The 27,756-nt window shown below is 41.0% G+C and overlaps 1 protein-coding gene across 8 annotated transcripts in view; it reads right to left on the bottom strand.

Annotated features, from left to right (window-relative positions):
- ARHGAP32 (Rho GTPase activating protein 32) overlaps positions 1-27,756 on the bottom strand; it is a 201,818-nt gene that overhangs the window by 53,310 nt on the left and 120,752 nt on the right. For 6 of the 8 annotated variants that reach the window (XM_079954470.1, XM_079954471.1, XM_079954472.1 and 3 more), the window contains 7 exons: positions 25,834-25,920; positions 15,366-15,503; positions 13,917-14,009; positions 12,333-12,455; positions 9,615-9,692; positions 6,262-6,343; positions 145-195 (listed from right to left, as the gene is read on the bottom strand). In XM_079954470.1, coding sequence (XP_079810596.1) covers positions 145-195; positions 6,262-6,343; positions 9,615-9,692; positions 12,333-12,455; positions 13,917-14,009; positions 15,366-15,503; positions 25,834-25,920 — 652 coding nt within the window. The remainder of the gene's footprint in view (positions 1-144; positions 196-6,261; positions 6,344-9,614; positions 9,693-12,332; positions 12,456-13,916; positions 14,010-15,365; positions 15,504-25,833; positions 25,921-27,756) is intronic. The other 2 variants (XM_079954476.1, XM_079954474.1) reach the window with 1 other exon arrangement.

Below are 27,756 nucleotides of genomic sequence, written 5' to 3' on the forward strand. Positions count from 1 at the left end.
TAAAATTTTAAAGGCATTCTGTGGAAAAATAAAAGCAATAAATCCCACTCTGATGTCTCTGCACATCTCCCAAACAGATAACGATTCAGCTGAATAATACTAAAGGTGATGAGATAGAGAAAAATGAAATAAATGGAAACGTACAAGGGGGGAAGTAGCTCCAGGACGCTGGACGGGCTCCATGGGCAGGGGAGACTGAGAAAGTACAATTCAAAAGAAAATTAATTATTAAAATGAACAGCCATTATAAAAACAGGACATTTTCATTTTAAAAGACTGGAGGGGCCCACACACAATCTTTCCTTTGTAATTCCCTCAGGAGGACTTTTGTGTTGCCATATTGTAAACTGCCCTGTGATCCACAGATGAAGGATGGTGTAGAAATTTAATTAAGAAAGAAAATAAATAAGAGTGAGGCACTTAAAATGCCATAGTTGTCCAAATCTTTTCTGAAATCAATGGGACTTCATATGGTACAGCACTAAATTGGGAGTGAATCAACAAAATGGATGTATATCCTGGGCTTCTAAACGGAAGAATTAAGTGATGTGATGATGTTCATTCCAACAACTTCAAGTGCAACATTTCCAAACAAAGAAACATTCTATGCTAAACATTCAAAAAAATTCATTGCATTTATAAACAAGTTCAGCCATCTGCCCACTTGACTCTTTCCCCCACCAAACCAGATTTAGTGAAACTGAAGCCAACACAGATGCTTTTATTTATTTCTGTTTGTGCATTTCTTTCTTGAGACATTGCCAAATGCAGTGGGGAAACACAATGAAAGTGAAAATTGCCACTTAGTTTGCCACAATTGCCACATGGTTTGAACAACCACAAATTGGGCATGACAGATCAATGATTTTTGGGGATTATAAACCTATACAAAACCTCCCTTTCCTGGTGAAAGTGGTGCATCTGACAGTGCTTGTACAGTTCCAAGAGCCCTGGATGAAACAAATCATCCAACTTGAGTTTGATCTGGCTTCCAGGTGGGGTTCAGGATTAGAACTGCCTTGGTCTCCCTTCTGGTTGATGGTCTTCATTAAAAGGGGGGGGGGAGCAAGACCCTCTTGATTATCCTACAGCTCATGATTACCCCATACATAGCCCTCTGCATTTCTCTATACCATTAACTACAGCATCCTTCTGGACCAACTGCACACGGTGGGAGTGGAGTCATTGTGTTAAAGTGGTTCTGTTCCTACAGAGGTTACAAAAGTGGTGCTTCAATAGGTTCATGTTTTTAATTAATCCATAATGGGTTTATATTGCAATATTGCTTTATGATTATTTAAATGCCTCTTAAAGAGTCCAGTAAAAAAAAAATAAAAAAAAAATTAAACACACACAGAATTTAGACATTCTGTTTCATATGTATGTTAGTAACAGTTCCTAATCCAGAAAAAATATCCTACTGAATTTTATTGCATCTTAGAGCACATTTAACCACTGTGACATTGTCCATTTAAACCCTCACATGAACTGTCCAGCATCCAATTTCACTTCAACGTAATACCCCTAACATTTGAGGGGGAAGCGGCCTCAAGGATTTGACAGGAGCTTCTTTTAGAACTAAAATCATACAGAGGGACAGGCTAAAGAAAACCTACGAGGTTACAGTGGTTTTTCAGGAGCTGACAGTACAAAGCACCCTGCAAAAGAGACTACCATGTTTGTATCGAGTACACTTTGAATTTCCCCACCCTGCTTCCTTTTGTCTATCAGAAAGGAAGGCATGTACATGTCTGCTGGTTTTCAGGAATGAAAATATAAATGTAAGATTATTTAGTGACAGGTTATATTGAGCCAGGAAGGAAACCAGAGTTCTTAGTTCTAGCCCAGTGCCCTGCACCCCCAACCCTTCCCAATGACAACACAACAATAGCAGTCAGCTGAATTAAAAGATTTGCTTATGGACTGATTCAACTATTTGCTTCATGGGGGCAGCTTGAAATTGCTGCATATGTCAGCCAGCCCTTCATGTGCAGCTGTTCGTGTCTAGGATTTAACTTTTTAACCAGTACATGGGGGAATTTGTATGGTAATGCCATACAGGGAGGTGAGGACAACCATCTAATTACAGAAGAAAAGCCAGGTTATGCCATGATTCCAAGTGGCTGTCAAGTCCAACCATCTTGAAAAAAATCTCTGTAAGCAACCTTGGCAAACCAATTTTAATTTATATCAATTAATACCGACGCACAAACACATATATGAACAAACACACATAAAAATACTGTCAGGGGCTCAGGAGCAGAGGCACAGGGAAGAGAGGAGATGGAGAGCGAAGGGGAAGAACCCGAGGGGAGCGTAGGAGAAGAGGACAGTGGACCGAGGGATTCCATGAGCCTCTCCAGCGAATCGGAAGATTCACAGAAGGGGGCGCCAGTGGCCAGGGGTAGGGGGTTCCCAAGGGGAACGCCCCAGGAGCAAGGGGGCAGCAGGGACTCCCAGAGCAGTAGTTGGAAATCAGGACCAGCTTCCCCAACAGAGCAGAGTGGGGGGGAAGAGTCCCAAGGATCGGGGCCAGTGCATTCCCCACCAGGGAGAGAAGATGAGGCAGGGCTGACCACGCCTCCATCAGAAAGTCGGACAACGGAGGGGAGGTCAGATCCGGCCAGTATCCCGGAAGAGGGAAGCAGTGACCGAAGTAGTGTAACGGTTAGGAGAAAGGTCACTGGGTTGGCGCGAGAGGCAAGTTCAAATGTACAGGAGCGCGCGACAGCAGAGAATGAGGATTGGGAACCGGGTCCTAAAGCCCGCAGGAGGCAGGGGGAGGAGCTAAGCGACTCAGCGTCGGAAGAGTCCAGAAAGGGCAATGCCCCAGCGGGCAGGAGGACCCAGAAGAGGAGAGAGCAGCGGAAAAGGTGGAGCAGGGCTAGGATCTTAAACTGGTGTCAGAGGGGAGGAGACTCAGACGGGACTTCGCCGATCTAGGGTTTAAGATGTAGGGCTGCGCGCTGCGGCTTTGAAATGGAAATTGAACTTCAATAAAGACTTTTGTACATTACGACAGCCTAGCGTTGGTCCTCTGTGAGCTGGGACCTAGAGGCAGCTCTGACAAATACCAAATTCATTACCTTTGGTAGACAAAATTATACTTTATAAGGTGCAATGAGATATTATCTGCACCTTGCACTGCAAGGATTAATTCGAATCAATACATTATTCAAGTACTATCACACCAACATGGAATGTACAAAAAGTTTGAAAAAGGTTGAAGGAACCTCTCCTTTTCTGTACAAGGAACTCCAAGGTGCACCTTGTAACTTTGTTAATATGCTATTATTAGAATCCCTCAACTATACAAAGATAAGGAACATTCTAAAATCAGTCATATTAAAAACACTCCCCAGACAACATACAAGGCAGATGTAGAATGAGATGAGCAACATGCTTGGTGTTAATAAGAACACACGTAGAGCGTTCATACAAAGTGGATAATATGTGCTACGAAAGACAAAATAAATATGGAAAAGGAATATAAGAGATAAAAGAAGACACCTATTTGCACAAAACTACAGACTGGGCAAGCTGCGAAGGACAGAAACACCTTCCCCATCCTTATTCCCCACACCACTAGTAATGGAATTATACATCATAAAGGAACACATACTGTTCAAGCAAGCAATGCAGGTTGCATTAAAAGAGCAGTATTTGTATTTCCCTTACCACTTTAGAGCCATACAGATAGAAAGCATGACAGACACTTCCTATAAGGAATAAATTTGGCACTGTCAGCAAGATTAACTAGATTTGCAGTCATGCCTGCAATATTGGGGCAGGGGCGGGGAGAGCACAGAAGGACACCTGAACATTTCTTTCCAGGGGTTTTATGGCAGGAATAAACCGTGACCTCTGTACCCTCTACAGTTGGTTGTTTATTTCATTATTATTATTACTACTACTATTTCCACCTCTTTTTTAAAAAAAACATATCATATCCATAAAAATGAAGGACAGCAGCTGGGATCCAGGGTTGCACATGGTGCAGGCACACCTTTCTTTTACTGCACCTTCCCAGGAAATGCTATACAGTAGTACCTCGGGTTAAGTACTTAATTCGTTCCGGAGGTCCATTCTTAACCTGAAACTGTTCTTAACCTGAAGCACCACTTTAGCTAATGGGGCCTCCTGCTGCTGCTGAGCTGCCAGAGCACGATTTCTATTCTCATCCTGAAGCAAAGCTCTTAACCCGAGGTAATATTTCTGGGTTAGCAGAGTCTGTAACCTGAAGCGTATGTAACCCGAGGTACCACTGTACATGGCTGGACCTAAGTGCGGCAATGCTCTGCACACTCATGATTCCCAGCAACTGAAATTTCAAAGGCATACTGTCTTCAACACTAGAGGCAGAGCACAGCCATCAAGGCTAGTAGGCATTTTCTAGTAGCATCACCCATCATAGCTAGCAGACATCCTGCCCCTTGCCTTCTCAGTGGGGTGGGAGGGAGAAGGACAGTAGCAGGTGGAGTTCATTGTCCCTATATAGCGGGGGTGGGGACCCTGTGACCCTCCAGATACTGTGGAACTACAACTGCCATCATCTCTGACCACTGGCTATGCTGTCTGGGGAGGATGAAAACTGGAGTCTAACAACATTTGGAGGGCCACATGGTTTCTGTCCCTGTTTCATAGCATGATCATGTTACTTGCACCTACTTCTATTCATACATTTAATTTTAATTTCTTTAGGTATCTTAAAAATGAAGGAAACTGAAAGAAAACAGAAGCTCACTTGAAAAAAATGGAATCCGTACTAAAACGTAACACAGTGATTACTAAATCAGCATTTATATAGGAAGGGATCTGGCCTAATCCTGGGCTTTCATTTTAGGAACAACAGTTAGAACTTGATGTAACAAGTTGTTTTTTGCTTCTTTCTGAATGCCAGTAACTTTTTCTTAGAAATTAATAAATTTTATGCTACTCTTAAGATAGTTATTAACTTTCAATACTTTTTGAGCAGATCCACACCTTCCATTTACAGCATATCAAATGTGTATTTAAAGCAGGTGACTCCCCAAAGCATCCTTGGAATTGTAGTTTCCCCTTCGCAGATACATAATTCTCAGCACCTTTAATAAACTACATTTCCCAGAATTCTTGGGGGGGGATCATGTGCTTTAAATGTGCATTGAACGTGCTTTAAATGTATGATGTGGGTCTGTCTATAACGGAAGAACATGCAATCCCACATCTATCCAGCTAAAAATTGGCATGTCAAGATTTCTGCATAACTGTTACCAGTATTGCAAAATAAGCCTCAAATATTTTGCACACAAAGTGCAATAATCAATTTCTATAGAAAACATGTAGGAAAGAGGGCCCCAGGAACTGGATCAAAAGATGGAAGGAGGTATACTAAATTTACCCACCAAGAATCTCTTTCTAAAGCAATGGATAAATTCACTGGTAATTTCGTTTTGTAATATCTTTGAATAATCTAATCCTTAGGGATACATCAGTACTGTGCATATAAGACAGGTCATCATTAAAAGTGAATTATTCCAACTGGTAAGCCTAAGGCACTAATCTATTTTCACATTTTTGTAAGAGACAAAACATTCCAACTCCAAAGTACTCTTTAAACTATATAAACCTAGAGCAGATACTTTAGAGCAGGGTGCATGGCTTATTATTACACATGGTGTGTGTGTGTGTGTGTGTGTGTTGTTTTCTTGTTTTTATTGATGTTTTAAGATTGGAAATAAGTTTTAAATTAGAGAGCATAAATCTACAGAAATAAACAAAGAAACTCCACTATCAATCAGCAAGTAGATGGGATGAAGCGGAGGGTAAAGCTGGTGCATCATAGGTTAGTTTGGCTTAAATTGCAAAGCCAAGCATCATTAGAGTCCAGGCTGAAGGGATCTTTTTTATATGACAAGAAATAAACACTGACAGAAAATGTATACGAACAGAAGAAACACTACAGCACACTAACCACCACACTAACTGTTTAGCAGCAGTTATACAAAATGCAGAAATCCTACAAAACATATACTAATATTAAAATCAAACCACTGAGAAATTAAATCAAAACTGTGAAATAGCAGAAAGGGTACACTGAAACATACTTGTATCATGGAATACATACACTGAAATAGTTTTGAATGGGTGATCAATAAATATGAAAGAACACATCAGTGGAATAAATATTTGAGTGAATGCAGTGAGACACTGTAGAAAGGATTTAACATCAACATTCTGTCATATTATATGCATTTGTTTAAAATATAAATACACACATACCTGGTTTTGGCACAGAATTGGTCATAGACTGAGGAACTTTGTCATTAATTAGCTCAACACATTCACTAGGAAAGAATCCAACCTGTGACAAAGAGAGACAGATGGAAATTCATGTCTGCAGCATATTTAAGAATAGAATCACACGTAAAGTCATGTTCTAATAGCTTTGCAGTAAAAGGGGGTATTTGCACAACACCACAATATTTAAACAATTCAGGCGTAATCCTGTAGATTATATTCTTTGTTATAAAATATAACTGCTTTTTAAATTCATGTTGCTCACTATGCTCCCATTACATGCTTTCTGGATATACTTACGGTCCAAACACATACAATTAAGAGATGGTTCTTAGAAGGCTAGTTCACCAAGTGTAAAGAAAGTGGTTTATTCTAACTTTCTTCTTTTCTTTTTATAACAACTAGGCAAATAGTGTATTTCTCGGACTAGTCACAAATGCAACTTTTTGACACCATAAAAAAATTAAACCACCTAAAACAACCACAGATGACCAGGAATTACATGCAGGTGAGTGAACAGGGTGGCAGAGGGATAATCTGCCCCATTCATCCTTTGCCAGCCAAATTGGTGTTTATTTTTCTCATTGCATTTTGTTAAAACCTCTCCACAAAATGTGTGAATGCACTTAAAGGAACAGACTTAAATAAGAGTTTTCCACACAGCTTATTTCAGAATATAGGGCTATAACGTTAAGACTTTTTTTTTGTCTAACTAATCTGAGCCAGAGGATTCAAAATGATCAAAAGAAATCCTTATCTTAGGCCTGTGCACACCCTTGTCATAAACCACTCACCAGCACCAGGAAAATGTATTTTAATTTTATAGCTCTGAACTCAAATCTTATATTCACAGTTGCCTCATTCTGGATTAGCTGCTTTTTGGCCAGTGTTCTCAACAGAAAAAAAACAAACACCTAAATACTTGGCATACGGTTGCAGCAGCTCTGTATATATGATCAAAACACAACCCATATTGTGAAAAAACACACTGAAGCGCAACCATGACACACAAGTGTACTATAAGCCTTCTGTACTTGGAATGATAACTGCTTCCTCCTTCAATGTACAAGAGAAAACCAGTCTTGCAAACACTGGGTGGAAAAAAGACAAGTGTCTTAATCTCTGACTAGTAATAGCAAAATTAAATAAGATCCAGCATGATGCTTACTGTCATGGACTGGTTTAGACTATTCCTGGCACTTAATACATTCTTCCTAATTTATATCCGTTACCTTCTTAATTTTGCTTTCTGCCTTGCTCAGTACTACTGCTGTATATGTACATTCTATTTTAAGGTCTTTCATAACACTTCTAATTTTCCTTCTTGATGGTCCTTGGGGCTGCATGTCACCACTGATCAGTTCTGCTATTTTGCTTTTAAAGGCCTTAATCCCTTTCCCTCTATACAACACACTTTCACAGTAAAACACTAAACTATATTTGTGCATTCCATAGTATTCACAAAGGTGTTTTTTTAAAAAGCACCTTGTTTCTATATGGTATGTGTGAAATAAACAAACAAACTGGACATAGTGATGGTTTAGTACATGTGTTACCATTCTAGAAAGAGCACCATACAATTGCTGGCTGGCAAACTAGTATCCATGACAGGGCTTATGACTTCTGTCTCTATAGCACGGGTAGGCAAACTAAGGCTTGGGGGCCGGATCCAGCCCAATCGCCTTCTAAATCCGGCCCACAGACGGTCCAGGAATCAGCATGTTTTTACATGAGTAGAATGTGTGCTTTTATTTAAAATGCATCTCTGGGTTATTTGTGGGGCATAGAAATTAGTTCATCCCCCCCAAAAAAAATATAGTGCAGCCCCCCACAAGGTCTGAGGGACAGTGGACCGGCCCCCTGCTGAAAAAGTTTGCTGACCCCTGCTCTATAGGGTCAAATTTGCCATGTGGGGCAACCATATGTCTGCTCCATCCACATATAAAGAGGGTTTACACAATAATGCGCATCAGAGGGAAGCAAATCCCACCCCTCCCTCACCTCACTTTGCTGTATCTTCTGGTATCACAACTGGGCTCTGCTGGGGGTGGGAGGGCTACTTAAAATCAGCACACTAGGGAAAGGGCAAGGAGTGGGTTTCACTTGTGTCCCCCTGCATCCTTTTGCATAAAGGGCAGACCTCCCACCCAGCCCTGCTTTATATTTGAATGGGGCAAGTGCATGCTAAAACAGAGAGGCAGTTGCCCCACAAGTCCAGCCTGATGCTTATTTTAACAGTAGTTTATCTGCCTCTTCGGAGGGACGCAGGTGGCGCTGTGGGTTAAAGCCTCAGCGCCTAGGGCTTGCCGATCGAAAGGTCGGCGGTTCGAATCCCTGCGGCGGGGTGCGCTCCCTTTGCTCGGTCCCAGCGCCTGCCAACCTAGCAGTTCGAAAGCACCCCCGGGTGCAAGTAGATAAATAGGGACCGCTTACTGGCGGGAAGGTAAACGGCGTTTCCGTGTGCGGCTCTGGCTCGCCAGAGCAGCGATGTCACGCTGGCCACGTGACCCGGAAGTGTCTCCGGACAGCGCTGGCCCCCGGCCTCTTGAGTGAGATGGGCGCACCAACCCCAGAGTCTGGCAAGACTGGCCCATACGGGCAGGGGTACCTTTACCTTTACCTTTATCTGCCTCTTCAATAAAGCTAGTCTGACAAAGAAAAGCAAGCAAGCAAACTCAGGCTAAAGAAAAGGGGAAAGGGAAATGGAAAGAAACAGTGGGCAGCTCAGGTAATTTCCCCAGCCTCATTTCCACTCCCAAACAGCAATAGAAACAAGGAGTCGATTTCCTCGATTATGCCGTACAACTGCAAAGAATGTGGGGATTTTAAGTGCAACTCTTCCCAAAGTAGTAGCAGCAGAAAATGTACCTGTCTATACATTCTCATTTCTGCAAAACTATTAAAGCTAAAGGAGTCCACTCCTATGAGCAATCTTTTGACATCTCTGCCCAATCCAGTTCAAATGACAGCCTCAACTCAATCCCAAGAATTGAGTCGAAATTCTTCTCCAGGCTTTGCAGAGGCAGGGTGCCCTGCCAGTTCCAATCCTCTTTGAATGTATGACACTTCTCTTGTCTGTAGACAGTTTTCGAAAAAAAGGGGGCATCATGGTACCTATTTATACTAGGGATACTTTGAGGGTCCAGCTCGTCTCATATCTAGCTTTGTAGTGTCCATATTTTGCTCAGGATTCCAAGGAACGTTTTCAAGTCTTTATAGTGTTTCCCAGATTCAGGAAAGAGTGCATTATAATTGCATTAGATAACAGTCTATTATTATCAGTAATAATTTGACAAAATCCATCCAATAGCTTCTGAAATAACAGCTGAGTGTACCTGAAATCCATGCTTTCCCCTCCACCAAGTGGTCAATTCTTTTGGAGGCATGTCGATGACTGACACAATGTCTCCCACCTAGAAATGCGCAGCATAATTTTCTTACTTTATTTTGAAAAATATTTTGTTAATAAAAGTACAGTTTCTATAGGACTATTTTAAAAAATCACCATTATGAACATATAGCACCATTCTCTGTCTATCTATGGCATCAACATTTACAAAATATGAGCTAATGCATCATCAATGCCATACAGTGCACATTTTAACATATTTGCAAGGGTGATGCATTTAGTAGTAGTTAAAAGGCCCAAAGCTGTTCTGATTAAAATGCAAATTGAGGAGGAATACACCTCAGAATCATGAACAAATGTGGGAAGAAAATTTGAACAAATGAACTTTTAAAAAAATGAACAACTGGAACTCACTTATGTATTATCTCCTCTGCCCAGCACCAGTGCTGCCCCCCACCCACCATGGGGTTCAGTGTGATATGCTCCTCCAAGTTAAAGTTAACAATGCATTAAAGAAATGTGATGTTACATCAGCAGGATGGAAAGATGAGAGAAGGCATTTAAGTATTCCTTTGAGATGACTTGTCTAACATAAAACATTTAAAGTAGTTTGCACGAGTCACTGAGTGCTTGCAAATGACACCAGCAAGACTTCATCTATGCATGTGAGGTTCTTATTATTTGCCCTTTGAGCCTTTCAGACACACCGCACTCATCTTTTTAAGCTTATCTCTGCCACCAGGAGGCATGCATTTTTTTTAAAAAAATGAAAGCCAAGCATTTCAGGAATTTAATAGGAATCTGTGGGCCACCCAAAGTGCTTTAGATGGGTTTGTACCAAGTGGTGCAGCCATAAAACTGCCAGCACATTTGCAACGTGAAGCAGGGTTCGGTATGGTTTCAAATTGGATTGAGGGCAATGTGTTGAGATTCTTGCATTGCAGGGGGTTGGTCTAGATGACCTTCAGGGTCCCTTCCAACTCTACAATTCTATGATTCCAATTCTATAAGCCAAGTTTTAAAGGTAAAGGACCCCTGACAGTTAAGTCCAGTCGCGAACGACTCTGGGGTTGCAGCACTCATCTCGCTTTATTGGCCAAGGGAGCCGGCATTTGTCCTTAGACAGTTTTTCCGGGTCATGTGGTCAGCATGACTAAGCTGCTTCTGGCGAAACCAAAGCAGCGCATGGAAACACCATTTACCTTCCCGCCCAGGCAGTATGTATTTATCTACTTGCACTTTGATGTGGTTTTGAACTGCTAGGTTGGCAGGAGCTGGGACCGAACAACGGGAGCTCACCCTGTCGCGGGGATTCAAACCGCTGACCTTCCGATCGGCAAGCCCAAGGCTCAGTGGTTTACACCACAGTGCCACCCGCGTCCCTAAGCTATGTTTTGGCCACAAAGAAATTTGATATTTATCAGAGTTGCACTGACAATATCTTACTGTATGATATGTTTAGTCATGTAATCTGTCTCTCACACAGGAAGATGCTGTGATTAGATATGGCAACAGAAGCCTGGGATAGGGGGCATTATCCGAACTTTTAACAAGAATCTGTTGCTTTGATTTCCTATTATAGTGGTACCTTGGGTTAAGAACTTAATTTGTTCTGGAGGTCCATTCTTAACCTGAAACTGTTCTTAACCTGAGGTACCACTTTAGCTCTGGATTCATTGTTTTAATAGTTGGCCTGCAAATCCTGGTTCAAGGAAACCTTGGCACCCTTACTGCTGATGTAACACCAGGTTTCAGAGTGGTGGCAGGTAAACTTGCATCGGAGAGAGGGCATGCAATTCTGCTGCTCATATCTTATCTCTAAGCCATTTTTAATATATCCATTAACATTACATTTGCACTAGTTTCAATTTGAGACAGGCTGATAAATGAAAACTGATTTTAATGGCAAGACATTGAATGTTCCTTTGAATTGTACCAAGATTGGTTACTACTGTGATGGCATCAGTGGTTAAACCGTTAATTTCTAATAGTGTGCATATATCTTAACTGGGAAAATAATATCCAATTTATTATGCATTTCCCCCAGATACTACAAATGGAAAGGCGATGTTTTGAAACATCCAATGAACAGCTGTTTGTACATTCCTTAAGATTCTGAAGAATATTGCCTCAGAGCATAACAGATGATAGCAGCACAGGCAAGCAAGTAATCAGAACATACGCAGAGCACCCAATGGGCATTAGCTAAAAAGGATCAAGTTTTCAAAAGCAGTCAGGGGAATATTTTCATTCAAATACTCAGCCCAGCTGCCAGTGTGAGGCTTGTGTCCAGGGTTTAAAAGAAGCTCTAAACTGAGCACAATAAGCTTCTTTGGAAGGAAGAGGGGTGAAAATGGGTCACTTATTTTCATGCCTAAACACGGGGAAAGTACTTATACAAATCTGTTCTCAATGCCCATTTTCTTAGCAGACATATTGTTTAATGAGCATGGGACACAAAACCACAGGGGAAACATTTTTCAGGTTATGTTATATATGCAAAGATATTGAATTTTTAGAATGTTGGCTAGAGGATGTGCAAAAATATTATTATTGAATATATGACTGATTTAATATGTTCATTCTTACTTCCAGAACACATTTAACATGCCCAAAAATCCTTATTAAATAACTGCACAAGCAGTCCTAGGATAAGTTCTTCCTGCTGCATTTGATAAGGAATACATATATGTTCATTGCTTACCTCAAAGGAAAGTTCATCTGCTGCCTGAGCAATGTATCTTTTAATAACATGGGCAGCCGCAATAGCAGGGACATTAATGGATGATTCCTCGTGGACTAGAAGGTGATTCCCCTTGTTGTCAATCTGTAAGAAAATACACCATAGACTGTGAAGCAGCTGAGAACATGTGGCTATGTAGACTGGTTCTGTCACTGTGTGCATGGAGGGAGGTGAGGTTCATGTTGGTTGACAGACACAACAGAGCTTGAAGAGTTCCTTGTAAAAAGAAGTACATTAGAGGCAATATAAGCACGAACGGGTTTCTAAAGTACAGGTTTCCTTTTCACCTATTAAACAGGAAATGGAATTGTGCATCATTGTTTTATTGCAGCATTAGCACATTACTGTATAACCAGGTCTCCACTTCGCTAGGCTCTGCTAACCAGTTTCAACTCCCTGTTCATATTCCTTAGCCACACTGTAACAGCTAACACTGATATATTAGTGCCATTTGGCACAACCAACATTTAAAAAATGAATACTAGCTTGATGCCTGCATCTGTTTTCTAAAATGGGAGGAAAATGCAATACATTGTGATAACTCCCTTGAATACTGAGACAACGGAATGGAAGTTAAATCACACCATTTCCTAAAGGATAGGCCTCCTCATATAGCAATAAAAATATTGAACTTGTGCACCTTTTTCTTTTACCACAACATGTTTTAATAAACATCTGAATAGCCCTTCTTGACAACAAAGGCAGTTTAGTAACAGGCTGGCAGATTTTATGGTAGCATGGAAAGGCATTCGCTCCATAAGACACACACACATTTCCCCTTACTTTTTAGGAGGGGAAAACTGCATCTTATAGAGCGAAAAATACGGTAGCTGGTACTAGAAATTGTGCTTTCAGAGTTGCAGAAGCAGCCTGGAATCAGGCCCCAGCCGAAATTAGGCAGGTGCCTAACATCTTCATGTTTAGGCAGCTAATGAAAATGTTTTTGTTTAGAAACATTTTCCCTGAACGATGAAGCAGTCAGCTGTGGAGTATTAGCTGTACAATGGTAGACCTCCCCCCACCCCACCCCCATTATTTCTAGAGTTTGTCTCTTTTCAAATCTCTCATGTTATCTTGTTATGTACTACTTCCATAGTCTCTCGCAGTGAGGCAGTTTATAAATATGTAAGTAAATAAATAAATTTTATTTAGCAATACCACCACACTAATAGGGAGTGCAAAAGATACAGAATGCATTCCACAGGCATTTACGGAACCCTCCTTTCCCTAGAGTTGTACCCTTTATATTGCCCAAATCCTTTTTTTTTAAAAAAAGTCAGTGTATCATGCTTCATATATTATAAAACAATTCAGTGGTGGGGGCTTAATCCTTCTAGAATATCTGCTTCTTTGATTTTAACCTTATATGGCCCTCTGCAACGCTACTAGAATAGAGGAAATTGCTATAAAGCAGCAACTTCTAGCTTTGTAACATTTTATACTTGTGCTCCATTTGCAATTTGCAAGGTTGTAATACAAAGCATCTGACAAGCTAGCAAAAACGCAGGCACATTATGCAACACAATGTCATATACCCTACAGTACCTCCATCCAGGTGAGGGCAGGACCACAGTTAATCTTGTTTCCAGCAATGGAAGAGAGTCGTGACAGGTAAGCCATCAGCATCTGGGTGACAAGCTGCAGAGAGTGAGGAAGGAACAGTATAATTCTGCTGATGCAGAGTATGCAAGTTTCAGACTTCAAGATGAGCCAGTCGAAGCCAACAATTTGCTGGAGAAAGCATAAAAATATTTTCCTGCCTCCTAGGATTCTGTGAACCAGGGAACTAGAGACATAAATAATAATTGCTACGCCTTATAACCGAAAAATGTTACCAGATGAGAGACTTTTTCTCACTAGATACCTTAGATACCTTCTATTTGCCATGAATTTCATCTGCCAAAAAAAGAAGAGTATATCTCCAGTACAACCCATGCTTTCCCGTTGGCACATCAAGTATGGCTCAGTGGGGGTTCCTGCTAGGGATTATGTGGATTGATTTGCTTTTCGTTTTACGTGCAGACCTGAGAATTGCTGAGCAAACCATGAGGCTCCTGTTTTCTTGTAACTGGAATGCCCTTTGTAACATCAGATAACAAGTAATTTGAACATATTTTTCTGAATTGTCGCAAGGAGTAATAAAATACTATCTCTTAAATGGCCTTAAGAAAAAAGAGAACTTTCTGATAGTAAAGGTTGTTCGACAGTGGAGTTGAACAAGAGGCGGTGGACTCTCCTTCCTTGAAGTTTTTAAGCAGAGGTTGGATCGTTGTGTGCCATGGATGCATTGGCTGAGATTCCTGCATAGCAGGGAGTTGGACTAGATGACCCTCGGTGTTTCTATGATTCTATACTGAAGTAATTATTCTGAAAAATATGCTAACAAAGCCATACAGTTGTGAAGTTGCACTTGGAGAGGCAACACTTTTTATTGCCCTTATACTTGGCATATCTTAAGAACATAAGAACATACATTTTTTTTGAAAGAGATTGCGTACAGGGTTTAATTTTTTTAAAAAACACACACCTGAACTTCATAAATTTCAAAATAGTTTGTACATGATAATCCAAAACCTCACATATCTTTAAGAAAAAGTGGGGATATTCCCCATGCCTAACAGTTAAGTTTTCCTGTAAAAGAACACTCCTTTTTCTGTTCATTTCTTATAGTAAATGTTTAGAGAAATATTGAACATTGAAAATGAATTAAACTCTAATAGGCAGCACAACCCTCTCTTTCTGCTGAAAAAAGCATGGTTGTAGATTTTAATAATTTGCCTACCTCTTATCTGAGCTCTTTCTTCGTGTTTGAAAGCAATGAACTGCTCCCATAGTTACAACTAAGAGCTTCCCCATATAGTTTAGATAACAATAAAATTTTCATGTTAAAAGGCAATTAAGAATAATAATAGATAATAAAAAGGCATAATAAAAAGGCAACATGCTCCTGCCTGCCCGCAGCTTCCTTAGCTAGTGACAACCATAATATTTTACCTCTGGGCTGTCCTTCAAAGCATCGGAGCGGGGTAGCTCCGAGAGCTGGGAGAAGCGCCGGTCATAAATACACAGGTGAAGATGCTTATCAAGCACTCTGAAATCTTCATAGCTGCGCTTCACAATCCAGCTCTTGCCCTGCGGAAGAAGGAACAGAGTACTCAGGTGTTGTTTTTGCTTCCAATTCCCTTTAGCAAGAAATGGCACTTCTAGAAGAAACCCAAGGCAAATGCCTCTGCCGTGCTGTCAACTCTCCTAAGCAAATGAGAGTTTAAACTCATGAGGTTTTCTTTTTCCTTTCAAATTTTAGCCTATGTGGAAACTGCCGAATGCCCTAATACAAAATGAACTTGGTATGTTCCTAGTGTTACTTCACACATTTCTGAATCCACACACACAGAAACCACTGTTCCATCTGGCCCTATAATGCCAGTTCCAAGGAATGGAATCTCCCCAAAGTTGCAGGTAGGCATCTTGGGCCTTATCTTCAAGATAAGACCCTTTTAGAAGGTGCTCTACCATTGACTGTGCCACAAATTTATTTCTACCTCTTGAAAGCATATAAATCCAAATATATTCTGCAAAACACATAAAGACTAAGGCTTTGATCTGGCATTTGGTTTCAGGAGAATGTGGAACTAAAATCAGGTAGAGCTTGAAAAGGATGAAATGAAATAATTATTGAAACTTGAGTCAGAATCTACCAGTTTGCATGCCTTTAAGAGCAAATGAAACATATGCTATGATAGCAAATAGAATATTCCCTAATTATTATAGGGATGAATGTATTTTTTCTGAGGCTCATTTTTATGTTCTTAAAGTTAGGTATCAGAAAGCAATGTGATACATACGCCCAGGACACAAATCAACATTCATATTTGAATATCAGCTCAAATCCTGAATCTGTTTTCAAACAGATACAGCACACTGTGATATCTTCTTTGACTACTGAGACATTGGAATGAAAGTTGGTGCTCAACCCCAATATCATCAAATGAAGCAACAAAAGTGAAAAAAGACAATGCAGTGAATATCTTCCTTGAAGATTATGGCATTAGAACCAGAGGAATTGTGCAAGTTTAGGACAGCATTCTGTAATTCAAATGTCAGCTTGATAACATCATACATTTACAAGTGGTCCAAGTTTCCCTTGAAGACTACAGCATCACAATGAAAAGTTCAACATTATTAATTTCAAGTTCTAGGCAGTTCAATTTCTACATCCCTTGGGGGGGCTGTAATAGGATATCTGAAGCAAAACTTCTCAAACACTTCTTTTCTGCACCAATTACTCTTTATTCAAGTATTTATATATAAGTATCTGGTGTAGGGACGCAGGTGGCGCTGTGGGTTAAAGCCTCAGCGCCTAGGACTTGCCGATCGAAAGGTCGGCGGTTCGAATCCCTGCGGCGGGGTGCGCTCCCGCTGCTCGGTCCCAGCGCCTGCCAACCTAGCAGTTCGAAAGCACCTCCGGGTGCAAGTAGATAAATAGGGACCGCTTACCAGCGGGAAGGTAAACGGCGTTTCCGTGTGCGACTCTGGCTCGCCAGAGCAGCGATGTCACGCTGGCCACGTGACCCGGAAGTGTCTCCGGACAGCGCTGGCCCCTGGCCTCTTAAGTGAGATGGGCGCACAACCCCAGAGTCTGTCAAGACTGGCCCGTATGGGCAGGGGTACCTTTACCTTTACCTTTATCTGGTGTAGAGGGACGCAGGTGGCGCTGTGGGTTAAACCACAGAGCCTAGGACTTGCCGATCAGAAGATTGGTGGTTCGAATCCCCGCAACGGGGTGAGCTCCTGTTGCTCGGTCCCTGCTCCTGCCAACCCAGCAGTCCGAAAGCACATCAAAGTGCAAGTAGATAAATAGGTACCGCTCCGGCGGGAAGGTAAACGGCGTTTCCGTGCACTGCTCTGGTTTGCCAGAAGCAGCTTAGTCATGCTGGCCACATGACCCAGAAGCTGTACGCCGGCTCCCTCGGCCAATAAAGCGAGATGAGCGCCACAACCCCAGAGTCGGTCACAACTGGCCCTAATGGCCAGGGGTCCCTTTATCTTATCTGGTGTATACTGATACATAAAATGCCAATAAACCATTCATTCAACCAGAGAGCATATTCAAAACTTTCCAAAAGGCATTGGTTGTGTAACATTAAGACTCAACAACACAACAGTACACAACGGTAGTAAAACAGTTGTGTGTGCATGGCTGAAATCAGGTTGCTTTTCTCCCCACAATTGAGTCTCACTAAGTACTTCTTGCAAGCTATATCCATGTATTAGATAAGTATCTGACCACTGTGTTTGCCCAGAGAAATTATTTTATGAAGCTGAAGAGGAACAAGAGCATATAAACAAGTAACACAAGAATAATAAAGAGTTTTCAGCATCCAGCTGCAATGTTCTTCTGTTTTCCTTGATTAAATCTGTATCTGAATGGCAGGCTGAAAAATACACAGCCTAAGTTTCTTGCCATTTGAAAAGGGATTTGCTTCTTCTCTCAACACTTTATTAGATTCCCATCTCTCTTTACAGCTTGTAATTTAAACAATTCACTCTCCTTCACATCCCATGTAAAATATATGATAAGAGCAAAAGGTCACAGAAAGGAAGGAGAAATAAGAGGAGACTCTGGGACTAGTGATGATTTCTGAATGTTAGAAAATTGAGTGCAATAACCTAGCATAAATCTGTAGGAGGCAGAAATATTTTAGCACGCCTAACACTAAGTGGTGAAATATTTAACAGCCAACCAATGAAAAGTATGAAGCAAATGAATATGCGGCTCTTTGAAGATAACTACTGAACCAGCTAACAGCATAAATTAATGCGCTTAGCCTATCTCCATGAATGCATTATGTGCCAAATGTGTCACTTAGTGATATAATAGCACCTTTCACCTAGATATCCTACAATTACTCATAATACATCAATGCCAACAACAACTTTATTTGACTACTGGCATGACTCAGTTTCAGGGTGGCAAACAGGCCAACTCAAGGTCACTGAAAAAAGATGCAGTGGCAGAGCTGCAACTGGCCTGCTGGATATGCAGATGTCACATTCCTGACTAGTAGGTTTACTGCACTGTGCATGTGTGGCCCTAAAGTCTTGAGAGGTTGGCATTAAGCAATAAATCTTCCACCTTCCTTGTAAGTGAATACCGTATTTTTCGCCCTATAGGATGCACTTTTTCCCCTCCAAAAATGAAGGGGAAATCTGTGTGCGTCCTATGGGGCGAATACAGGCTTTCGCTGATGCTTGGAGAGTGAGAAGGGTCGGTGCGCACTGACCCCTCTCACTCTCCAGGCTTCAGGAAGCTATCAGCAAGCCTGGGGAGCCCGCGGGAGTTCCCCGCAGGGCTCCCCAGGCTGCAGATAGCAAGCCTGCCGCCCGGCGCGCAAAACGTCCTGAAGCAGAGTGCCCCTCGCGCCGGGCAGACATCAGCCAGCCCCACAAGCTCGGGGGACAGCGAGGAGGCGGAGCGCCGCCATACCGCTGTTCCCCGACCTGGTTTTGGGGGGGAAATAAAGGGATTTTTTTTTTCCTTTATTTCCCCCCCAAAAAACTAGGCGCGTCCTATGGGACAGAGCGTCCTATGGGAAGAAAAATACGGTAACTGTTTTTGTGATGGCATGGCCTGACTCAGGTGAATTTACTCCAGAAAGGGCAGGGAGGGTTCTGCTCAGAGATTCCCAGAGTAGAAACTGTTTTTTAACCTGTTGGTACAACTGATTATACTTCTATATCTCCTGCCCAAGGGTAGAAGATTAAAGAGGTGCTGGCCAGGGTATGAATCGTCCCTGAGAATTTTTCTCGCTCTCCTAAGGCAACGATCCCTTGTGATGTCATCTAGCGGGCTCAGGGGACAGTGTTCACCACCCTCTGTAAAGACTTTCTGTCTGTGGCTGTCAAGTCAACATACCACACTGTGATACAATATGAGAGGACACTTTCTATTATGGACTGGTAGAAGGAGGTCATCAATTGTTGTTTAACGTTGTTCTTTTGCAAGACCCTGAGTATTTAAAGGAATAAACTCTCTCCACACAACACCGCCCCCCCCCCCCGATATACAACAAGGCTAGTTCCTCTCTCTTCCTCTGAAAGTCCAACACCATCTCCTTTGTCTTGCTAATATTTAGGTGCAAGTTATTGTCTAAGCACCATGTAGATACTTTTTGAACCTCCCCCCTGTACGTTGATTCATCTCCACCTGTAATTAGACCCATTATGGTAGTATCATCTGCAAACTTAATAATTGCAGTGGATGGATCAGATGAAATACAGTCATATGTATACAACGAGTACAGGTAGGGATTCAGCACACATCCCTGTGGGGTGCCAGTGCTGAGCTTCAGGGAGGTAGATGTAACTGGCCCAATCCTCACTGTTTGTGTCTGATCCCTCAGAAATTCTTTAATCCAGTCACAGATGGTAGAAGAAATGTCTAGTTCCATCAGCTTTTTGATAAGAATGTCCAGAAGGATAGCATTAAAAGCCGAGCTATAATCAATAAACAACATTCTAACATAATTCCCCGGTCTCTCCAGATGACTCGCTGCAAGGTGAAAGGCTGTAGCTATGGCATCATCTGTTGACCTATTTCTCCTAAAGGCGAACTGATGTTTATCAAAATCCGGTGGAAAACATGTCCTAAGGTGTTGAAGGACCAAACTCTCGAAGCATTTCATCACTACAGATGTTAATGCAATAGGTCTGTAGTCATTTAGGCAGTTAGTTGCTGTTTTCTTTGGGACTGGGACAATGGTGGCTGCTTTCAAACATGATGGAACACAAGCCGTTTGCAGAGAGATGTTGAAAATCCTTGTTAGGACCCCTGCTAGTTGATCAGCACAGTTTTTTACCACTATCCCCAGCACCCCATCTGGACCAGCAGCTTTACTGGGATTCACTGCCCTCAATGCAGCTTTCACTTGATGGTCATATAGAAAAAGTGGCTGAGAGTTTGTAGGCTGCCAGGCAGGAGCTAAGATACCTGATCTTTTTACCTCATAGTGGGCGAAGAAGATGTTCAGCTCCTCTGCCAACAAATCATCGGCCTTAACAGTGTTCCTCGTATTGCCCTTGTAGTTGGTGAGATGTTGCAGTCCCTTGCCACACTTGTTTCATGTTGTTATCGGCTAGGCAAATTTCCAGTCCCTTTCTTAATTTGCCTTTTTCACTGCAGCCATACACAGGCCCAGCCATAAACCATGGCTTTACATGTATGAGCTAATTGCACCCATTTGCTCTAGGCTTGCAAGCAGAAGGGGAAATACCATAGTCCTTTGCTTAGCATTTAGTTTAAAAACAGAGATTCATGACTTGTTTTGCTCCAAAAGGAAAAGGAAAAGAAACCAGGAGAGAATGTGGTTAACTTGTACTAAATTGACACTTAGTGCAGCATAAAAACACCTAATTAGGTCACTTAAATAACAAGGTGCTTTAGAGTGCTCAAACCACTTCATGGACAGGGCTATCCACATTGCAGAGGACAGCCATAGCTTGTTTAAGGCCACCTACACAATTCATAGCAGAGGTAGCTCTACAGCTCAGCTGTAGCCACTATGTTAACATTTGGCTCTAGCTGAGGAGCCAATGTATTTTCAAGCTGTGGCTGAATGCAGCCTTGCTCCATAAAGGAGGTCTACATGGACAATCAGAAATCCTGCCAAGCTAAGTCATTCACTGCAGCCCTAATTGATAGCTTGTCCTCTTAGATTTCAACAGAGATTTCCAATTTCCCTTCATATTTAAATGAAATACATTTGGATATAAGCTAATTGGTTTAATTGAAACTTCTCTCTAGACACACAATGAACTGGAATTAACTGCTATCCATCTGAACCTATCCATTACAGGGAAGCATGCTCATATGATTCTACATTTAACTGCACCATTGCAGTTCTTTCTCTAATGCCCTTCAAGATCCTATGGTGTCTTCATTTCTAATACTTTAACTTCATTTACTGATGGGTGTGATGATAATGACAAGCAACAAACAGGTTGCCATCTTCAAGTCTCTAATGAATGCACTGCAAGGTAATATAAATCTTATGAATACCTCCATCCAAGTAAGGTTGAGACTAGTAGATCAGCCAAGGGTGATAAAACAAAACGATACAAGAGCTATTTGACAGGAGTTAGTACTTGCATTTTGATATACCAGCATATATGGAAGGAAGAATTAATCAAATTCTGTTTCAGAAAGCCTTTCAGAACAAACTAAGGATAAAGTGTGCATGACACCACACATCCCTGTAAGTTATTGAAATACATGGCCTTTCATAATAAACAAACAAACAAATATCAAAAAATCAAACATGGAGAGAATTATTCTTTGTAGAAATATCTTCCCCAAGCCTTTTTAAAATAACATTTTCTTTCTTCTGAAAACAAGAGTGATATTACAGTAGCATATTAAAAACTTGCTACAAAATGTCAAGATGATCTCCTGCAACACAGTCAAGTGCCATATCTAATTATAACATGTCATTTATTGGGCAACAGTGGTCATGGGAGGTAGAACCATTACCCCCTTTTCCCTCCCCACCCTTTTTTCCTTTCATGTCATGTCCTTTAGATTGTCAGCCTGTAGGCAAGTCTTGATTTAATTTATTGTACGTAAACTGCTCTAGAAGCCTTTTCAGCTGAAATCAGGATACAAATGCTCTGTGAGTGCATGTGTGTGGCCAAGCTAAAGCCACCATATATTTAAATTAAACTTAATAGTTACAATGCAATCAGATGGTGTTTGGCTTTGCTAGTACAACTGTGTAAAAACTTTTTAACACACAGTGGCTGAATCCGGATAAGTGTGCTAGATTTCACTGCAGTCAAACCAACCTACTTGGGAGCCAACCCAATCTTGCCATGTTTCTGCCTTTTGCACAGCTGTCCATCCCATGGGATACAGTATGTTTTCCAGAAACACTCCAGGTTTTTGAAAATAAAAATGGATTTTTCATGTTAACAACTGCCTCACCCCCCCTCCCCATATATATGATGACTCCTTAGTATAGATGTTGGGAGAAATGGATCAACTATGGTATGCTGGCTCATTGCCATTTTGATATATTTGTATTATAAAAAAAATTGCAGGTGGTGTTGTTTTTTTAATTCTACTACTTTGGGGGGATTAATAGTATTGAGTTGCTAGCCGAACCCAGAATGTTTGTCTCAAGTTTCACTTGACATGGAGCACTGCATGTGTCAAAGTATATATACTCATTGCTTCAATGTTATTGGACTGCTGTATTAATACTAAATGAGGAACAGCTCTTCTCATATGAACACATCTTTTTTCAAAAATATATATGCTTAAAGTCATATTGCTTGAATTAGCACTTCATTTTAAACCACAGTTTACTGTTAAAATGGAAATTGCTCCCATATCACTCCAACTCTAGCACAAGTTTAGTATTACGTCTAAACTGAGGACAGTTATCTGTTCTGTTCAAACAAAAATTGTTAAATCAAGAACATTGACTTAATGTCATGGTTTGCTTAGAACATAGCACCAAACTAAGGATTATGGCTTGCTGTTCCTGTTTGCGCTAAGGTAGGAGTGATACGGGGGCCATCTGCATGTTCGTGGTAAACCATAAACTATGGTTTACAACAATAAGCAAATGCTGCCATTATCAGAAGAAACTGGGTGTGCTTGGCGTAAAAATGTCAAGCTGCAGACTTCTCTTAAGGAACACTGCGTAAGTGTTCACAAAGCTAAGTGAAGAAAGGTGAAATAATAATGACAACATAGCCTAACACATAACTCAGAGCACTAAAGACAAAACCAAGGAGATTAAATATAATGGTAGAGGCTAACCTGGACTTCTCTAATCTAAAGAGGGGTTTAACATATGTCAGGCATAGGCAAACTCGGCCCTCCAGATGTTTTGGGACTACAACTCCCATAATCCCTGACCAACTCAAAACATCTGGAGGGCCGAGTTTGCTTATGCCTGACATATGTAGTGACTGCAAACAAAATATGAATTACATGAAAGAGAAAGTGCTGGTGATGCTTTGTCCACATCCACACCCACACACCACAGTTTCATCTGTGAGGAAATGGAAAAAGATATGGAGAAAGTGTATTTAGGGCAACTGTAGTATAATTTGCTAGTCAATTAACTGCTGTAAGAATTTACCGCCAGGTGATTGGATTCCCAAATTTACTTAGCAGAAATGGCCTTTCCATTCATCTTCGGCCACTTACTTACTTACTTACATACACACACAAAATTATCTATATTTCCACCCCAATTCAGTCTACCAAAGCAGAATTCAGATATATTTGTCCACCAGGGACTGTATCAAGGAAGAGATAAGAAATAAGCTTCTGGTTTATATGCTCTTTGTCCTATTCCTCTCACCAAGGGAGGAAAGAAGCAACTGAAAAGGGAGTCCTCACACTGATTTGACCATGGGATTTGGCATCTGACCAGTAATCATCAGGGGAGGTGGGGGTGGAGTGAGGAGAAGCAGAAATTAGTGGGGGTTGGGGTTGGAAAGGAGACACTGATAAGCTCCCCAGCACTCTCTCACTTGACTCAAGCAACTCCTCAATTACCTGTAAAACAATATTTAACACCAAGGAAAAACCATGTCATAAAAACTTATTATGCACAACAACACCCCCTCCTTCCAAAATAAACATTTCCAGACTGTAACATGTTTAATGGGATTCTGCCAAGTCAGGCAGAGTTTGAGCTGGCCACATTAAAGTAGCAGTGCTTGAAAGTTTTTTGTCTGATTATCTGCTGCAGATTGAGTTGACAAACTAAAGTACTTTCAACAGGCTACTCAGTGAAGGGAATGTAACAGGTTTTCCAGTCCAGGAGTTCTAAACAGCAGTGCTGGGATGACTCATTTCTTTTGCTTTCCACAATGCTACTTTCATTTGCAGCAAAATGCTCCTAAAGAGCTAAAACTACTGAAAAGTATATAGATGTGGGCCAAGCTAACAAGCTAGCTTCTGGATGCAATCAAGACTATTACACCATTCCAATGGCTTATTTCATCTTAGAACGCTTCAAAAACTACTGCAGCGAGCCCAATATCTGTTGTCATTTACAGTGATTATCCCATATTAATTTCCTTTCATAGCTGTTCCAATTTTTTTGACCTGGTGTTGATGACTGATTCAAAAGCAATTGCCTGGGCACATTTACACAGGCCATCAGACTTTGTAGAACAGAGTTGGGAACACAGGAAATACGTGTTGTGCTAGACACTGCATATATTTTAATTGTATATATTGTACTTCATTGTATTACAGTTTGAATTCCATAGAACTCATATTATAATACAATAAAATTAATAGAGAAAATTGGTTTAAATGAGCATAACTCTTAACATGTGGACACAGCTCCTGAACTGCAGAGTCTGCTAGACAGAAAACTGGAGCTGAAGGCACATCAACTGCTCCCTGCTGAACTTGACACCACTGAGCAGGATCATTGCTGATCATGTAAAGTATGTGTGCCAACTACCCTGCCCAGGATAATCATTGTGGATTGTCAGTTGATCCAGAGAACTAAGGATGCTTCACTTTGTAGTGTAACATGCAGAGTCTAGTCCTGCTTTTCACTTTGAGGAAAGGCTGTCTGGTCTCTGCCTATTCTTTGTCTTCATGCAGGTTGTTAACCTCTGTTCCCACTACTCCCTACTTTACAGACTGAATAGCTGTAAAATAAAATGGTTTACGTGTGTGCTATCCTCTCAAAACCTTGTGTCTTAGAATGATTAGTAACAGCATTCTGCTTTGTTCAACTCTACAGATGAGAAATATGACCTATGCACTCAACGATTGGTATTTAGTTGAAACACCTGCACCTCATGCAGATAAGATAACTGCCCAGGTTTTTCAAGGTGACAACCTTGGGTACAGCCTAACAGATTCCACAGGATATGGCACTAGGCAAGTAAGAGAGAATCAACAAAAGGTTAATCCACATTTTCATTTTGATCCTCAAAAGTTATTTGCCAGGCATAGAAACAAATGCTTCAATAGGTTATATTAAGGGTCATCTGCCATCTTCAATTTCTGCCATTGTTATGCCCTGCTTCGGTCCACTGAGTAGCTTCCCTCAATGCACAAGTTTCAAAAATTAGGAAATGAGCCACAATATTCTGACAACTGAATGCTAAATCCTGAACCATCATTTCATTGGTTAGTTTAGGAATACAAATAACCTCACTACATGTGCAATCACTACAGAGACACAAGGACAGATATATGCATGAGACTGCAATTCCAGGATAAATATTGTTGCAACCGATGCAGCAGAAGTTTACATTTCTCATTAAAACCTCAGCATTTCTCTTGATTAAATCTTCAGTATTCCTCTTACCCCACAACAAAGAGTGGAAATGTGAAAAAGCAGGACAGCAGAATATCATATAGTACATGCAGTGTTTCATAAAAGTCATGGGGAAGGTAAAGAAAAGTCTTATTGCTTACCTGACAAGAGATCTGTACAAGATAAACTAGTTCCTTGGATTCACAACCATTCCTTGTTACTTCATTCTGTTCCTCTGGGAGCGAAAGCTACTCCAAGCAGCAAGGGGGGGGGGGGGGAGAGAGGATAGAGAGAGAGACCAGGTTAATTAACAAGAAGCATACAAAAAGAAGGAAGTTCAGGTGCATCTTGCTCTATGATGTTTTGTAGATCAAGGAACTTAAACTTGTACTTTTTATCAGACAAAATATTTCACATTCCCTAGAACATAAATCTTTGTATATACTGTTTATTTTCTACACCAAACTTTTAAAAACTCAGCACAGTACGCCAGTAAGACAATTCAGAGAGTTCAACACAAAATATTAAATCCCCAGTCACCAAATACTGCAAAATTCATGTTCAGAGAGGCATTCACACAATCTGCTATGAATATTTATGGGGATCTTGTTGTAACTAACCACTTCATTATATTTTAAGATGCTCAAGCAGTCTCTAAATAAAAGATGTCTAAATTTTAATGAAATTGGAGAAATTTACGGTCACATGATATTTTATAGCAGAAATTTATCAAAATAAAAAGGCAATAAACACTCTATAGCAAGCATCCCCGAAGAGAGCTATATAATCTCAAATTATTCTTGAGTAGACAAAGTTCCCAGGCTTCACCTTGAAAATTCACCCAATCAGTGCTCAGCCTCAGTAAAGTATCCTCCCTTGACTAGACAGAATTTCCTGAATACAGTATTAACTATTCCACTATTAGTTGTGTATACCATTAGCTATATATTTCATAAAGAAATGAAAAATAGATCACAGCCAAAAAACATCTTTGCCAGACTTTTAATTTATTTTAAAAGGGAATTCAGAGCCCATTTGGAACATATCCTACTGTCCTGGGTTTGTACCATCTATTCAAAAACAACAATGCTGCACAAAATATATGAAAAGTGCACTGTATGGAACTTAAGCAGGTCACAAAACAGACTATAAAAATGAAAATATAGCATTGATTAGCAAAGACTGTGAGTAAACATTCCATAATATAGGACATCTCAGTCATGGACGATTATAATAACAATACAAGGCACACTGGACTAGGCCCCTGCCTGTGTCAACCATATTTTTAAGACCTCTCATTCCCCCACCCTTCTGAATTCACAGTGTGCAATCATTCCTAACATAGGGCTGGTCAACATCCCAGCAACATCTGGAGGGCAGTAACTCCCATCAGCCCCAGCCAGCATGACCAGGGATAATGTGAAGCCCAACAATATATGGAGGCCACTATGTTAGCTAACCTTGTACTAATGCAACAACCTAGAAAAGACCGAGAAACTAAAACAAGATACTCTAAACTCACACAGCCAGGTGTCAGGAGCTGCTGGGGTCTGAACTGGAGCCTCAGGCTGGTCAATGGACCGTTCTGAACTGTAAGGACTCTAAAAGACTTTCCAGTCTCAGTGAAGCCTGAGCGACAACTCCTTCCAGAGCTCCGGTGCGTTCTTGTGCATCCTCTAGTTGTCCTTCATTTCTGATTTCTGGCATTGTCCTGACTGCTCCTCCTGGACTCTGGTTCCTGCTTGTTCTTTGTCTCGAATTCCAGGAGTGCTCTTTTTGTCTTCAACTCCATGGCACGCATGGCTCCCTACTCACTTCAAATTTCTGCCTACGGCTGAGCCCGACCACTAAAATGAAATAACAAAGCTACTCCTAACTGCTTTAGCCACTTGCCTTCAGTAAGCATTAATTGCTAGCAGAAACATACAGGAAAAATGACGGAAAGAAGAATAAAAAGTTGTATTGAACTATAGTCAGCCACGCTTTGGCAGTAAATGGAAAAGCTTATGCTTTACCTGGCAATAAACATATAATTGTATCATGGAAACTAGAAACTTTTTAAAGTTTTCCAAAATGGAGAAGTC

This window comes from Podarcis cretensis, assembly GCF_951804945.1.
Source record: "Podarcis cretensis genome assembly, chromosome: 15".
Taxonomy (NCBI): Eukaryota; Metazoa; Chordata; class Lepidosauria; order Squamata; family Lacertidae; genus Podarcis; species Podarcis cretensis.